Below are 16,498 nucleotides of genomic sequence, written 5' to 3' on the forward strand. Positions count from 1 at the left end.
ATCCTTTACGTTTGAAACTCTTTCCACATGTTACACATATGTAAGGCCTCTCTTTAGAGTGAATTATCATGTGATCATTAAGATATCCTTAACGGCTGAAACTCTGTCCACACTCAACACATGCGTGAGGCCTCTCTCCAGTGTGAATTCTCATGTGATCATTAAAGTGTCCTTTCTTTATGAAACTCTTTCCACACTGAGAGCATGTGAAAGGCCTCTCTCCAGTGTGAATTCTCAGATGAGTACAAAGATGACCTTTAGTTTTGAAACTCTTTCCACAGTGAACACATGTGTGGGGCCTCTCTGCAGTGTGGATTCTCATGTGATCATTAAGAGGTCGTTTACCTTCGAATCTTTGTCCACACTGAAGGCATGTGTAATGCCTCTCCCGAGAGTGAATTCTCATGTGACCATTAAGATATCCTTTACGTTTGAAACTCTTTTCACACTGAACACATTTGTAAGGCCTCTCTCCAGTGTGTATTCTCATATGATCATTTAGGTGTGTTTTACGTTTGAAACTCTGTCCACACTCAACACATGTGTAAGGCCTCTCTCCAGTGTGAATTCTCATGTGGTCATCAAGATGATTTTTCTGTTTGAAACTCTGTCCACACTGATGGCATGTGTAAGGCCTCTTTTTAGTGTGAATTCTCACGTGATCATTAATGTTTCTTTTATGTTTCAAACTCTGTCCAATTTGAGAGCATGTGAGAGCTTTTTCTTCTGTTATGAAATGAGGTTCCTGATTCTGATGCTTCTCCTCCTCTTCATTCAGTTCCAGACTTTCCTCTTTCACTTGCTTCAGACCTAATAATGACATAGTAAAAGGTCAAAATGCAGAAATCAAGGATCTAGTTTTACGTAATCTTTGATGCGATTATTACAATCAAGTCTGGTAGGTGAATGCTTTTCAAAACCATGACCATTAATATCAGTCATTTTCTCTTTATCTTTTTTGGACAAAAGGAATGGCATATCCCAAGAAATGTCATAGTTAGAGTCTGAGCTCATTGTCCTTATAGTGTTAGTGTTTGACCCACCTGTGCCAAGGTAAGGAAGCAGATAGACTAGATAAACTGACCATCTGCAGGCTGACTTGGACACCACACAGGTCATATTAACTACAACACATGGACACTATATCTCCTAGATATCATAAACACTGTCATTTAAAAATATATATATATATAAATATATGGCTAACTAGAAAATTACAAATGCTCTGAAAATGAAAAGGTGCATGAAAAGTGAAAAAAAAAGAATTTCATATAGAGAATGAAAAGTGTCTCTATATTTAGAGATAGTGACTATATTTAGGACGTGTCCCCAGAACTTTCCAGTTATTAAACCGCTATTCAAGAAACCACAGCTTCAGTCGGGAGCATTGGTTAAATATAGGTTGATGTTAAATCTCTCATTTATGTGCAAAATACTACAAAATGTAATGTCCCGGCTATGTTCATTTTTACAGAGAAATGGTATCTGTGAAGAATTTCAGTTAGGATTTAGACTACACTTATCAGAGTTACAAATTACGTCCTCTTATCATCTGATATCTGTATCTCTCTTCTTGTGCTTTTATATCTTAGTGCGACACCATAGAACACATTATTTTTTTGACAATTATGAAGCATTTGTGAACAGGCATTAGGAGGGTTTATGTCCTATTTATCAGACTGCTACCACTTTGTTTGAGTTAACAAATATTTTTTTAGATCAAGTAAAGCTAAAGTAGAGTGCCGCAGGGCTCAATATTAGGTCCTCTGCTTTTATCCTTGCATATATTTCCACTTGGAGACATCATCAGGAACCATGGAATTAGTTCTCACTGTTATGCCGATGATATGCAGTTTTATATTTCTTCGAGACCCAGTGAAATGTTCCAATTCTCCAAGTTAGCAGAGTGTATCAATGATATCAAAGACTGGATGGCTATAAATTTCCTTCTACTCAATTCTGACAAAACAGAGTTATTAATTGTTGGACCAAATACCTCTAAACCTAAGATACTAGAATATAATTTATTACTTGATGGATGTACTATTACATCATCTTCTACAGTTAAGAACTTTTGTGTTATGTTTGATTGCACTCTTTCCTTTGAAAATCACATTTCCAATGTTAGGAGAACAGCATCCTTCTAACTCAGAAATATTGCTAATTTACGACACGTGCTCTCTGTTTCTGATGCAAAAAAGCTAATTTATGCGTTCATGACCTAAGGACTAGATTATTGTAATGAATTACTGGGAGGGTGTTCTGCAGGTTCAATAAATAGGCTTCAGTTGGTTAAAAATCCAGCAGTACATATCATAAATATACACAGATCAGCCATAACATTAAAACTACCAGCCTAAAATTGTGTAGTCATAACAGCGCCGCCAAAACAGCGCCAACCCGCATCTCAGAATAGATGCTATTCTTCTCACCACAATTGTACAGTGCGGTATTCTGAGTTACCATAAACTTTGTCAGTTCAAACCAGTCTGGTCATTCTCTGTTGACCTCTCTCATCAACAAGACATTTCCATCCACAGAACTGGTGCCAGATGGGCTGGTTTGAGTATTTGTGTAACTGCTGATCTCCTGGGATTTTCATGCACAACAGTCTCTAGAATTTACTCAGAATGGTGCCAAAAATAAAAATTTGTTTTGGTGGCACGAGGGGGACCTACACAACATTAGGCAGGTGTTTTTAATGTTGTGGCTGATCGGTGTATATATAAGCAATATAAATATATTTGTTCAATATATGTTGCGACTGTATTCGATCAAGTTAGATCTTGCCTGGCAATATGTGTGTCCCTGCAACTGCATGTTTTTAGCTTAAACAAAAGATTTCAACAGCTCCCTCCCCCCCATTGAGTGAAGGCCTGTTCACACCAAATCTCCAATTTTGCGAGACGAACCTCTGACGGAAGGTTTATTCACATCGAGTCTGTCACGGTGCTGTTGTTATACTAGTCTCCTGTCTACACCCTTCAGTTGTTAGAGATTAACATAGCATAACTGTTTCATTATGTTCTTCCAATAATGATGATGCATTTTGAGGAGTATATAATCTGTGTTTATGCGAGTGAGATACGTAAAGAGTGCTGTTTCATATTTATTTTCACATGTATTTGGCTACAAGTAAGGTCTATATTCCAGACTTCCGAACTCAATTTCTTTTTTATAATACCTGGATTAATGCCTGGATTATTTAACACAAAGTACTGATATAAATACATGCAGAATAATGTACACTGAGAATAACTGTAGGCTATAGTATAAAATATGATGCATATATTAAAAATAATAACAGAAAAGGCTGTGCGCTGTTTTTCCTTTATTTAAATTATTGCAATACTTTGTTATATTGTCCTTGCAATAAAAATCACATTGTGGTTCTGCAATTTGTTTATCTAAAACAGGGGTTCTCAACAGGGACATTCAAATGATGCCAGGGGGTGCTGAGAGCAAATTAGTAAAGAGGGGGGCGGCCCAATGACCTGACGTACAATTTTGATGTCCAAACCCCTTTATGATGTCAAAATAAGGAAATGTTTAATAAAAAGCACATTTATTGAATCTATTGATCTCTGTTTATCAAATTATATGAACATATATTGAGGGTATTACAAAGTGTAAGAATTGTTAGACATTATAGTCACATAATGTCATACCGGATAACTGTCCGGACCTTAGAGTGACATACAAAAAAGCCAAACAAACTGTATAAAATCTAATAAACCCTAACATCTCTGCCACAGGCATTATTGTATGAGTCTTGACAACAATATATTTAAATATTACAAAGAATATGACTCCAGTTGATTGTTATGCTTTGGAGCATTCTGTCGCAAAACTGGCCGTCAGCCAATGTCATCCGGGATAACAAGAAAACTGCAGCAATTTTATTGTGAAATTTATTTTGACATGATGTGAGACAGCATGCTACACAATCACAAAGACCCTGAAGGACCCCCAAACAATGGTGAAAGGTAAGTATGTCTTTCATAAAATGTGTTTAACTTACCCTTTTTCCTCACTAACACACTATGTAGTAAAAATCCATATTTTGTCATATGGGATAACGCTAAAATAACATATATAATGTGGATTTTATGTAAATATGTTTATTTAGCATGAATTTACATATTTGGAAGTTGAAGGTAAAGGTTGCATATTTCTATAGGTAGCCAAAAATACTGCCTTATTAAGATTTAAACTGAGTTTTGTCATACCGGATAAAAATTTTGTCATATAGGATAACAGTTATTTTCTGTTAGCCCATAATGTCATCCGTTATCTTGGATAACATGTGTTTGACAATATATTCTTATACAGTTTTCAGCTTTAATTTGTATAATTTCCATTCAAATTGTGATATTAACATTTACATTATTTATGAATATTGATGTAGAGTGAATATGATCATCAATAAAATGGTTCAAGGTACTTTTCAGTACTAAATTAAACCTATAATGTTGAAAAGTTGTGCTGTTTTGATATTCATAAACATGAAAAAATTGTTTAAATATATTTGTATACTTGCCAAATCTGAGAAGAAACCACACTGAGTTTGTGTGTAACAGTTTACACACTGAAAACCACATTTGTATTTCTTTACAGTGAAGCCTAATTAATTTCCTGGAAAAACATTGCATAACATAAACATTAATTATTTATGAACATTATTATGTGTAAGTGCTGTAAAAATGGCAATTCATGTGTTAACTCATATGGTGTCATACCGAGTAACAATTTAAGTCAGGCGGGATAACGCTGTTTTTTTCCATTGAAATGCACAATTTCACTTCATGGAATTGAGGAAACAATAATAACATGATACCAAGTTCTGTAAAGCATTTTCAGACATTTTGCATTTTAAATCACATTGCAGTGTTAAAATGTGGGTAAAGAACTTGAACAAGTAGGGTCACATTTAAAGAAATCACAATATAATGAGAAAAAATAGTTGTGCAAAAAAATGTTTTCTGAGCTCTAAATATTGTTTACTGCATCACTTTACATATTCATTAAGTATTATTGATTTGAAAAGTTTTAATACCATAATATTTAGAAAATGCATTAATGTTATCCCGTATGACATTTTGACTGGTGTCGTCACATGATTCACAGTTAAACCGCTTAAAATACATTGTTTAAAATTGAGATTTTAGTAATAAGTAAAAAACATCCCCATAATGATAATAACTACTTTGATGTGCAATTTTAACCTATTTGAAAACCTTATTTGTCACCGGCCCGGGCATTAGGTTACAAATGGGGGGCGTTTAGGACTCTATGTCAAGTTCCTCTTTGCATTAAAACTTTTATCTAGACTTGGATATATCAGTAGGTTCTCAATTATATGGGTTGGTATGGATTTGTACTGCGGTTCATCTGATTTTGAAGTCTGGTGACACATCTGAAGTATCTGGTTTAGCAGTGTCGAATACACAGGCAGAGGCACACCCTCCGCTAATGCACCTGTATGGCTGTAGATGGATACGGCTCAATGGACAGAGCAGAGCAAGCGCAAAGCAGGTGCGTTTTTACTTGCAGACCAGTCTCAAGCTCTTAAACGCGCAGCTCTGCGAGAAGCAAGGCCTGAGAAGCAGAAACCATTTGAATTCAGCACAGAATTGTACATCATCGACCTTGAATTTACTATAGTAATACTAACCAACTATACTTTAGGGAGAAATAGATTGATAATAAATATTATCATATCACTACTTCAGCTCTATTAAATTTGTCATAGGCTACATTAGGGGAGTGTGGGAATATATATATTTGTATTTATATTTTGTATTTATTGTTTTTACATGTGTTTAGAATAGGTTTAATGTTTATAATGTAGAAAAATGCCATAGTTTGTTTTATAGAAATCATGTTACATCTAACTATGGTAGAAAAGAAGATCCATGCTTCCATGTGCTTGCTTACTATGGTCTTGTTACAAATACCATTGTTAAAACTATAAAAACAATTATAATTAATGAATAAATAAAACATTTCAAAAGGGTAAATGCAAAAAGCACAATTGTTTTTAAAATGAAGTAGAAATTTGTAAATCCTAAAAAATAAGCTAAATTATTTTTGTTACAGATGTGTGAATGTTTTTCGCTGCACATAAGTGAAGCAGCATATAAAACAAAAAGTTAATGGGCACTAGAGTGTATTTAAGTACATTTGATTCCTTTTGTGGACTAATAAACAAAACAAATATTGATATATAGATTACTGATTGTCACATAATTTTCTCAATATGATTTTTGAGGCATTGATATATTAACATAAGCTGACATTTAAATTAGAAGCCTAACTTATGTGCTTTTCAATTCACTATCAGTTTACCTTTTGTTTAATAGCTTTGGTTTAATAGCTTTGGGAGAGCGCAAGAGGGTGATATAATATGTATTGAAGCCGGTCGCAGGTGTAATCGAGCTTGAAATCATGATCACATACTGCTGTCAAGATGTACAGTAAAAAAGGAGTTACATTTTGGTCTGTTCTAACGTAAAACCAACTGGATCGCTTCCGAAAATATGGATTAAACCACTGGAGTCTGATGGATTACATTTATGCTGACTTTATTTGCTTTTTGGAGGTTCAAAAGGCCTGGTCACCATTCACTTGCATCGTACAGAGCTGAGATATTCTTCTAAAAATATTTGTTTGTGTTCAGCAGAAAAACGAAAGTCATACGCATCTTAGATTAGCAGAACAGCAGGCTGACGTCTTCACCAACATTTTCAACCTCTCCTTGGCCCAGGCCATTGTCCCCACCTGCTTCAAAACAGCCACCATTGTACCAGTAACAAAACATGCTGCTGCAGTGGCCCTAAACAACTTCCGTCTCGTTGCTCTTACTCCCATCATAGCAAAGTGTTTTGAGAGGCTGGTCCTCTCCCACCTGAAAACATGTCTGCCCCCAACACTGGACCCATATCAGTTTGCCTACAAACCCAACAGGTCAACTGAGGATGCTATCGTCTCCCCTCTTCACCCCGCCCTGACTCACTTGGACAAAAATAACACGTATGTCAGGATGCCATTCACTGATTTCAGTTCTACCTTCAATACTGTGATCCCATCCAAGCTGATCTCCAAGCTCACTGATCTTGGCATCAGCCCCTCCCTCTGCAACTGGACCTTGGACTTTCTCATTAACAGATCACAGTCTGTTAGGGTCAGCAACCACAAATCCTCCACCTTCACTTTGAACACTGGTGCACCACAGGGCTGTGTGCTAAGTCAATCCTCTACTCCCTCTTCACCCTCGACTGCATACCTGAGCAAGGCTCCAACTCCATAATCAAGTTTGCAGATGACAACAACTGTGGTATGCTTGATCAGCGGCGACGATGAGACGGCCTACATGGAAGAGATACAGCACCTGGCAGTGTGGTGTGCCAACAACAATCTCACACTCAACACCCAGAAGACCAAGTAGCTGATTGTGGCTAGGAAGGGACACACACACTTCCATCTACATTGATTTGGACGAAGTGGAGCGTGTGACAAGCTTCAAGTTCCTGGGTGTCCATATCTCTGAGGATCTCTCCTGGACCTACAACACCTCCACTCTGATCAAAAAGGCACAACAGCGCCTTTACTTCCTTAGGAAGCTAAGGAAAGCTCACCTGTCCCCCCACATCCTGCTGAACTTTTACCGCTGCACTATTGAAAGTATCTTAACAAACTGCATCACAGTGTGGTATGGCAACTGCACTATCTCAGATCAGAAGGCACTCCAGTGGGTGGTGAAATACATCACTGGTGTCCAGCTACCCTCCATCAAAGACATTCACAATAAACGCTGCCTAAGGAGGGTGAGAAGCATTATCAAAGACACCTCTCACCCCAACCACAGTCTGTTTAATCCTCTCCCATCTGTGAGACGCTATAGGAGTCTTCGCTCTCACACCAGCAGACTCAGGAACAGTTTCTTTCCCTCAGCTGTCAGCCTACTGAACTCTAAACTCAGGCGCTGAACACTACATCCCACTCGAACTACATATTTACATTTTTTTATTAATTTATATTATAATATTTTGCACATTCCCTTGCACATTTCTTGCACATAACTTCTACCTCCTGATGCCGCTTGCACTGTTATGATCACTGGCCATATAAATATATTTATACCTCATTCTGTACAATGCACCTTCAGTTTTATACTTCATCATTTGGACCTTGTACTTTATTTATAGACATTTGCATTGAGCTGGTCTCTGCTTCTCTACATCATAAATTTGCACAAACAAAAACATTGTATATACTCACGTATTTTATATATATATATATATATATATATATATATATATATATATATATATATATATATATATATACATATTGCTATTTGCACTTCTGGTTAGATGCTAACTACAATTCATTGGCTCTGTACTTATTTTGCACAATGACAATAAAGTTGAATCTAATCTAATCTATAATATCGGTGTACTATTGTTATTCAATACAAAACACATCAAACACTTGTAGGGTTTCTTGGTTCAGGTTTGGGGTATGTACAATTAATATTAATGATTGTAATCAATGATTAATCATCCGGTTTGAACCAGATAACAATACATTCTAAATTGCCCCAAAACAGGGGTTATATAGCCCAAAAGTCTGCTTCAGATATATATAGATAATTAAACACAACAAATTATAATTAATTAGGAATATACATCATGCAGACAGGCTGTATTAATTTTCAGAATTTCTTAATGGAATTAACCCGTACCGCAACCAATCAATTCGTCCACAGAACCACTTTGCTCGATACTCTTGATCAATTCTCCAGAAGGTTTATTCTTAGTATAAGCTTACTTAATCAAAGCACGTTAACTTACTTTGATAATATCAGCTCGTAGCTTTAGATCGCACATTAAAGAGGCTTTGTTTTATGACCAACAAACACAGACAATCAAGCGTATAATTGGGTTTAATACAAGGAACTAGGATATATCACTACACTTAAACAAACATAGAACACATTTAACAACAAACATTTAACATAGAACAAACAAAGTAAAACAGGAAGGAAAATAAAGAGATTACAGGGATAGCAAACTTGTCACAACAGTTAAACCTTAAGAGCCATCAAGGGAATTACACACTCTAACACATTTGAATTTAGATTGAATAATACTTGCAAAATGGACCTTTGTGTCGCTGAACAAGACTGTGTGTGTGCGTGAATGTCCTTGTTGCGTTTTGGTGCTTCTCGAGCGTGGATCGCTCGCGGGAAGTTCAAAGCATCTTAGGAGTAATGGTTGAAACTGAGAGAGAGTCCTTTCACCCGGAGGATATCGGACTGCTCCAAAAACGTAGAGTGTTGAGCTTTGTCCGAAGACAAGAAAAAGACTGAGATAAACGGCAAATAAAACAAAAGACATGTCTGACGAGAGTTTGAAGAGAAGTTGAAGAAAACTTGAAGAAGTTCAGAAGAGAAAGAGAGAGATGTAAGGACAAAGGACAGGAGAAAGAGGACAAGAGAGGAAGAGAAGAGAGGAAGAGAGCAAAAGAGAGCAATTCCACTCCAGATCCTGACTTTTAAGGTAGGGAGGTCACACCTCCTTTGGGAGGAATGACCCAATGAGGCGCCTCAGTTTTGGCGCGAGATGGTTCCCTTTGTCTTGTCAAGGCTAGTCATTTGCCTAATTTACGACAGGGTCCTGGATGTGGTTTGAATCACTCAAAAGATGGTAAAACATAGCAGAATACATTTTAATGTAACCTTATATATATATTCAGCTAGGGCGAGTCCTAAGGTTTAATTTGATACCAAGAAACTTGTATTTGGTACACTTAAAAGTGAATATATACTCTTAGATTCTTTATATAAGCCCTCAGAGTTTAACTACACAACTAAACAATCTTAACTAGTTTGATATAACAGCATAAATACCCAAGCATATGGGAATAAAACATATTTCCTTAAAAATAAGCCATTTCTTGGTTTTAAATGGTATGAACGTGTGTGTGTATAGATTTTCAGTGTGTAGATGGCGATATCACGAGTGTCTCTGGAGAGGCTCTTTGGGTTGTAAAAACGTCAAGAAAGCATTCTAACTCCCAGACTTGCTGGCGCTACCTGGTGATTTAGATGGGGAGTCACAGTGTGTGGGGGTTTTAGCATCCTTCGCAAAAATGTGTGCATTGCATTCAGAATTAATGAGTTCATGATTTTCCGTTCATACTCTACACACTCGACATATTATATATTAGCTTTAAGCCAAAAGCTAACAAGAATCTGCTTTGGAAAAGATCATAAACACCACTTAATTTGCCTTCAGTGATGCTACCTCTTTCTTCAGCTGAGACATTTCTGTGATGAAATCAGCAATATTCAACAAGGACAGATCAGTTCTTTCATACTTTACAGCAGATCACATCCAGCTCTCTCATGATGAATATCTACAAACAAAAATATCATGATTAGCTAAAATAACTGATCAAACTCAACAAGATCAATTATCACAAAACTAACCCTGAAAGCTTGTATCACCATGAAGGGGTTTATTTTATGATCATGACTGGCTGCTTGTCCATTATCTTGCTTATTACACAGCTACTTACAAAAAATAAAAAATGCACATGAAATTATTAGGGCCATTGCTAATTCAGTGTGATTAATTATATATAAAATAAGTGTTAAAAAATAACGCAATTAATCATGTGCCTGAACCGTAAAATGAATATTCCTTCCATGAGAGCAATTACAGCTTGAAGTACCACCTGTTTTCAGCAGGGGGCAGTAAGTACAACTCCAGCTGTATAGGCAACGCATAGCTGTACAAAGAACAAACCACATTCAGGCTTGCTTGACACCAGTGTTGCCAATTTAGCGACTTTGTCGCTAGATTTAGTGACTTTTCAGATCCCTTTATTCACTTTTTTCTAAAAAGCACCCAGCGACTTTTTGGACAAACCTTAGCTACTTTTCGTAGAAGAGTCACCAGTACTGACACACGGGCACAAGGTCTTGCTTTCCCGCCGCAGGCACGCCTCTCTGCATCTACTCTATTCAATGAGTGGCAGACAGAGGAACACCACATTCAGCACGGCAGCTGAAACGGACATGAATGAGCTGTGCATGTACAAATAGAGTTGCCAAGGACCAAACACTAACTTGTATTGGTTGTTCCTCCTTTGTTTTAATTTAAACAATTAAATTTGACCATTATTTATCTTGCTTATCACTCACTGCTACAGAGAAAGAGGCAGTGTGAGAGAAAAAGAAGACATTCTATAGCTTCTAAATTTTGTAATCATTTTACATGTAATATAGCCAAAATCACAGCACAGCCATTGTCTTTAACTTATGTTATAAAATCTAAATTTAAAGAGTGCAGAGCAGCAGCTTGGAAATTGCTTGGAAGTGACTACTGGTTAACATGTAGTCTTAATGGGTGGCGTTTCAGTCACTATTTCATACACGTTCCTTTGTCTGACAACAGAAACAGAACAAATATGTACATGAGAAATGCTTTATTGGGAATTCGGCTGTATTAAAGTACAGTATGTGAGCTCAGTAAGTAGGGAGAAGCAAACAGATGTAAAGGGCTGACACAAGGCAGAATGCAAATATGATGTGATGTCAAGAATATGCTAATTAACGAATGCCATCATCTAGCGATATTTAACGACTTTTCTAGCAGGCTTTAGCTACTTTTCATTGAAAGTAGTTGGCAAAACTGCTTGACACCAAATCTCATCCATAAAAATGTGAACAGAAACAGTTCATTGAAAATCCAGGACCAGAAACAATCACATGGAGAAAAAGCAAAGTACAGTCAGGAAATTAATAATGTGAAAAATTACTATTACAAATTGAAAACAATTTTAAGAACTCCTTAAACTACTTCAAAGTGTTCTCATCAAAAAAATCCTCCACATGCAGCAATGACAGCTTTGCAGATCCTTGGCATTCTAGCTGTCAGTTTGTCCAGATACTCAGGTGACATTTCACCACACACTTCCTGTAGCACTTGCCATAGATGTGGCTGTCTTGTCGGGCACTTCTCACGCATCTTACGTGTAACTGATCCCACAAAAGCTCAATGAGGTTAAGATCCATAACACTCTTTTCCAATTATCTGTGTTTCGTTTTCCACCCTGAATTTTTCTTTTTGTTTTTCTGTTTCAAATGTGGCTTTTTCTTTGCAATTCTTCCCAGAAGTCCTGCACCCCTGAGTCTTCTCTCTACTGTTGTACGTGAAACTAAAGTTTAGCAGGTAGAATTCAATGAAGCTGTCAGCTGAGGAAATGTGAGGCAACTATTTCTCAAACTCGAGACTCTGATGTACTTATCCTCTTGTTAGAGCCAGTTGTTCTTTGTCTTTGAAGACGGTAGTGTACAGCTTTGAATGAAATCTTCAGTTTTTTTGGGCAATTTCAAGCATTGTATATCCTTCATTACTCAAAACAATGATTGACTGACGTATTTCTAGAGAAAGCCATTTCTTTTTTGCCAATTTTGTCCTAATATTGACCTTAAGACATGCCAGTCTATTTCATACTGTGGCAACTCAAAATCAAACACAAAGACAATGTTGAGCTTCCTTTAATGAACCAAATATCTTTCAACTGTGTCTGATATAACAGCAAGTGATTTCTAGTACAAAATTAGCAATTTAGCATGATTACTCTAGGATAATGTGTTGGAGTGTTGGCTGCTGGAAATGGGGCCTGTCTAGATTTGATAAACATTATTTATTTTTTAATATTGATGGTGCTGTTTTTTTACATCAGTAGTGTCCTGACTATACTTTGTGATCAGTTGAATGCCACGTTAGTGAATTAATGTACCAATTTCCTTCAGAAACAGCAAAATCTGTACATTATATATATATATTTGAAACAATTCTGAAATTGTTAGTTTTAGACACTGCTGAGAAAACTAGTAGTGCAGAGTAGAAATTTTTGTTGTTTTTCTTTTTCGACATAATATATCTTAGGATGCAAATAAGAGAACTCAGAGAAAAAAAAACTTTTGTGTTGTTCCTCAACATGTCAAGTGTACCTGGCAAAAACTGTTAGTGTTGATACAACAAAGGAATTAAAAGCTAGAACGTTCTCCCTCTGCTGCGTCAAAAATGTCTCTTCTTTACTTTTCAAAAACCTTGACAAGCAAGTATTCAGGTGTTTTATTGCACATTGAAAACTATGAATGCAAACATTAAAAAAAATTGGGGGTGCACCGATCGATCGGCAACGGCTCTAAATCAGCCGATCTTTGTCTTAAACCTGTGATCGGTGATTGGCCAATCATGCCGAGATTGAGGGATTATCTTTTTTGCATATACACTGCTACTATATTGAGCGCTTATTACTCAGTATAAAAACAAACTTTGTTAAACGGTCTGCACTTATAATAGCGCCTTCTTAACCTTAGCGGTATTCAAAGCGCTTTACACTGCATCTCATTCACACACACACATTCGCACACCAATGATGGCAGAGCTGACATGCAAGGTGCTAGCCTGCCATTGGGAGCAACTTGGGGTTCACAGGGTTGCCAACTTTGGTGATTTGCCTGGAGTGAGATTTCTCCCCAAACATGCGCATGCAGCAGCCTACTGGAAATTTTGGCCGGCGGCCACTGCTGCCGCCACCACCACAAACCTCTTACCATCTAAACCTACACCAATTACATTCATTTCCCAATGTTTGATGTTATTGTAAAAAAAAGTGGGAAAGTTTCTTGAAAACCTTCATTTATTTATATAGGTGCTCACAAAAAGTCTTTACAAGTGCCTTGTAAACTAGAACAAATAAACTGAATATGAGAATGTGTCAGAATTTCGAATGGTTTTTCCTAAACACTGACATTTGGCCTGTTGTAACGGGTTGTGGCAGACTTAGCATCGTTTATAATCTGAGCAGGGGGCTCATATTTGTAGCAGGGATCAATGTTGCTCATTTTGATAGACATAATGGATGAAAGTGTGCCATCAAGAGACAGTTTATTCCAGGTGTCTGTCTTGTTAAGTCCAACCACAGAGAAGGTACGTTCAGCATCAGCCTTAGAATGTGGCAGAATCAACACTAGCTGTGCAACCGTTACCAGTCTTGGGAATTGTAGGGTTCCACTTATGCGGTTCTTCACAGTGCTGAGATAGGCCCAAATTCGATCCATCCTGTGGTACTCTCCATCTGCACTCTCTCTGACAACAGCATCTCTCCAGATGGCATCAGGGATGTCTTTTTCTTCCATCATCTGGTACTCCAAGAATTCATCATTTAAGTGGTCCTGTTCCCTCAGCTCATCATATGGCAGGAGATGGTTGAACCTAAACATTAGAGAAACAGAATGAACCATCACTTGTATACCAACTCCTAAACTTATTCCACCTTTTCTCCACTATAATGATGGTAGGATGGATACCTTTGAACAAAGTACTGCACATAATCCACAGCAACATCCCTTTTCTGCTTGAAGTCCACAAACTTGGCATACTGCAGCACTTGGTCATTCAGAGGCAGCTTGGCCAAAGCATACTCCACTGATCTTATGAAGAACTTCTTGCTGCCATGTGGAACTTCTTAACAGCCTCAGGGGAGACATGACCAGCTTCAACGAGTCTGTTCAAGGTGGTTCTTGTTGTGAAGCCAATGCCAAGCTGTGAATCTACAGGCATCACAGAATGCACAATTGATCACCAAGAGTAACTTAAGACCAGCCAACAAAGTATTAAGATAACTGTCTTTTGTGCCATCATACTGACCTGGGAGTTGGTTCTCTTCATTCATGATGTCCACACTGTCCACATCAACTGCTCTGAAAGCTCCTGGCTTCAGGAATTTTGACATCAGTTTCTTTATGAAAAACCTGATCTTTAGTACACAAAAAACACTTTTCTACTTTTATTCAAAGCAACACTGGGATGGCTCAGAAATAAGATTTAAGTCCCATGTAATAATCTGTAATATTAACTACTTGCAACATTGAGTGTTACGTACTTGTTCATGTAGTAGGTAGACGGAGGGGTCTTGACGTTGGAAGAGAAGGTTGAAGTGTGTAAAGATGATCAGCGTGGACTGATAAAAGAGCAGGTGAATTTCAGTCATTGGATCTTCAAACAGCACACGCAATCGGACGCACCTTGCTTGTTTCTCATCTGAAAGTACAAATACAGGCAAAAGCAAAAATATCAATAGGAAACAATAAGTAATGATTAATGAATTGGAATACTGATGAAAAGTTAATTTAGGCTACTTCAATAATTCTGAAGTCTAATCAGACAGAGAATGTCAAGGCTCAGAAAACGTTTGCATTTATGCACATTTGAGATAATTAGCAATAATGATGGTGTGACAAAGTGAACCTGAAAATATTGAACCGTTTCATAATATTCTAATTTTCTGAGATACTCAATTCATGTTCATCATCTAGGTCAGGTGTAACAAATAATCATCTTTGAAACCAATTAGCTTACCTGCTGGTGAGATTCTGTTGTCTCCCCAATCTCCTCTCTACGTTTGTCCGTCCTCTTTCGAAAATATGTCAGCAAACTCATGATCTAACAAGGAGTTATAATCCATCGTTTGTGTTAATAATACCGTTGTGCTCATCCGTTTGCCACAGCAAAGTTCTAATTCTAATTTAAAAGACAACGTTAGCTACATACTAGCTGACCTGAACTAGCTTTCATTAACTTTACACCTAAAACTTTAACGGTACCGTTTCTTTGCTTCGCTAAGAGTATAATAATGCGACTTTCTGTCAGACAAAGTTTAATAATGACATACAGTTGAGCAAGTATATCGTTTTAATAAATTATATGTTTCTTACCTAGATAACCATTGCTGATTCTACACCAAACAGGCCACTAAACGTTTTCCTGGCGTTGAAGGTGAAGATGCTATGGTATGGAAGATGCCAATAAATAGACAGCAGACGTCACTAACGTACGACGACAAATGTTTCCAGCGAATCAACAATCAGAGAAAGGCATTAGGGATGGGCGATACCAGTTATTTTCTTTTCGATCCGATACCAAGTACTTTGAAGACAAGTATCGCCGATTCCGATACTTTTATGAATTATTTATATGTAAGTGATTTTATAGAGTATTGTGATTGCAACATTATTAATAATAAATAACATGGACATGACAACGTTTTGCTTACATTTACTAACAAGCACTGAAAACTTTTACAACATTTCTTCCAAACAAGTTGACATTAAGAATCTTGACAAGAGCAATAAATCCTCTGTCTTCTACAACTGAGATTGGCTGGAGGTCCCTTGCAATCATCTCTCCTATGCCTCTTGTAATTTCTGATGCTCTCTGCGAGTCATCTATAAAATATAATACATATATTATGTTCTTAAAGCTGTGTTACAGGCATTAAGAATTTATAATGATAGTAAATCTCTCCCGTGTTACTTGACACAAACTATGTCATTTGTTTAATAAACTTTTTTTTTTTAAATGTTAAAAATAATATATAAATGATTTAACTCAAAATATCCACCAGATAGCCT

At 36.9% G+C, this 16,498-nt stretch overlaps 1 protein-coding gene and 1 long non-coding RNA gene across 4 annotated transcripts; both read right to left on the reverse strand.

Moving 5' to 3' along the window:
• Positions 1-88: 88 nt before the first annotated feature.
• Positions 89-1,119, reverse strand: LOC127618442 (gastrula zinc finger protein XlCGF49.1-like). The gene is made up of 4 exons (XM_052090872.1): positions 1,044-1,119; positions 514-810; positions 287-423; positions 89-196 (listed from the first exon to the last, which is right to left on the reverse strand). The coding sequence occupies exons 1-4, from the start codon at positions 1,117-1,119 to the stop codon at positions 89-91; spliced, it is 618 nt and encodes a 205-aa protein (XP_051946832.1).
• A 10,397-nt stretch (positions 1,120-11,516) lies between these two features.
• On the reverse strand, positions 11,517-15,938 carry LOC127619268 (uncharacterized). 3 transcript variants are annotated; one of them, XR_007967550.1, is made up of 6 exons: positions 15,803-15,938; positions 15,447-15,530; positions 14,971-15,128; positions 14,736-14,826; positions 14,396-14,638; positions 11,517-14,300 (listed from the first exon to the last, which is right to left on the reverse strand). It is a non-coding gene; the product is annotated as an uncharacterized LOC127619268 (long non-coding RNA). The 3 variants fall into 3 exon arrangements; XR_007967548.1 differs by having other exon boundaries at positions 15,447-15,931; XR_007967549.1 differs by having other exon boundaries at positions 14,736-14,844; positions 15,447-15,931.
• Between the last annotated feature and the right edge of the window lie 560 nt (positions 15,939-16,498).

Source organism: Xyrauchen texanus, chromosome 25 (genome assembly GCF_025860055.1).
Source record: "Xyrauchen texanus isolate HMW12.3.18 chromosome 25, RBS_HiC_50CHRs, whole genome shotgun sequence".
NCBI lineage: Eukaryota > Metazoa > Chordata > Actinopteri > Cypriniformes > Catostomidae > Xyrauchen > Xyrauchen texanus.

Bases quoted from the DNA above. Each gene is read 5' to 3' on its own strand.
- LOC127618442 (XM_052090872.1), bottom strand. From the start codon at position 1,119: ATGACCTGTGTGGTGTCCAAGTCAGCCTGCAGATGGTCAGTTTATCTA. The intron at 424-513 runs GTAAAACACACC...TCAAACGTAAAG, and splicing joins GTGTGGACAGAGTTTCAAAC to GATATCTTAATGGTCACATG. The intron at 197-286 runs GTTCACTGTGGA...ACATGCTCTCAG, and splicing joins CAGAGAGGCCCCACACATGT to TGTGGAAAGAGTTTCATAAA.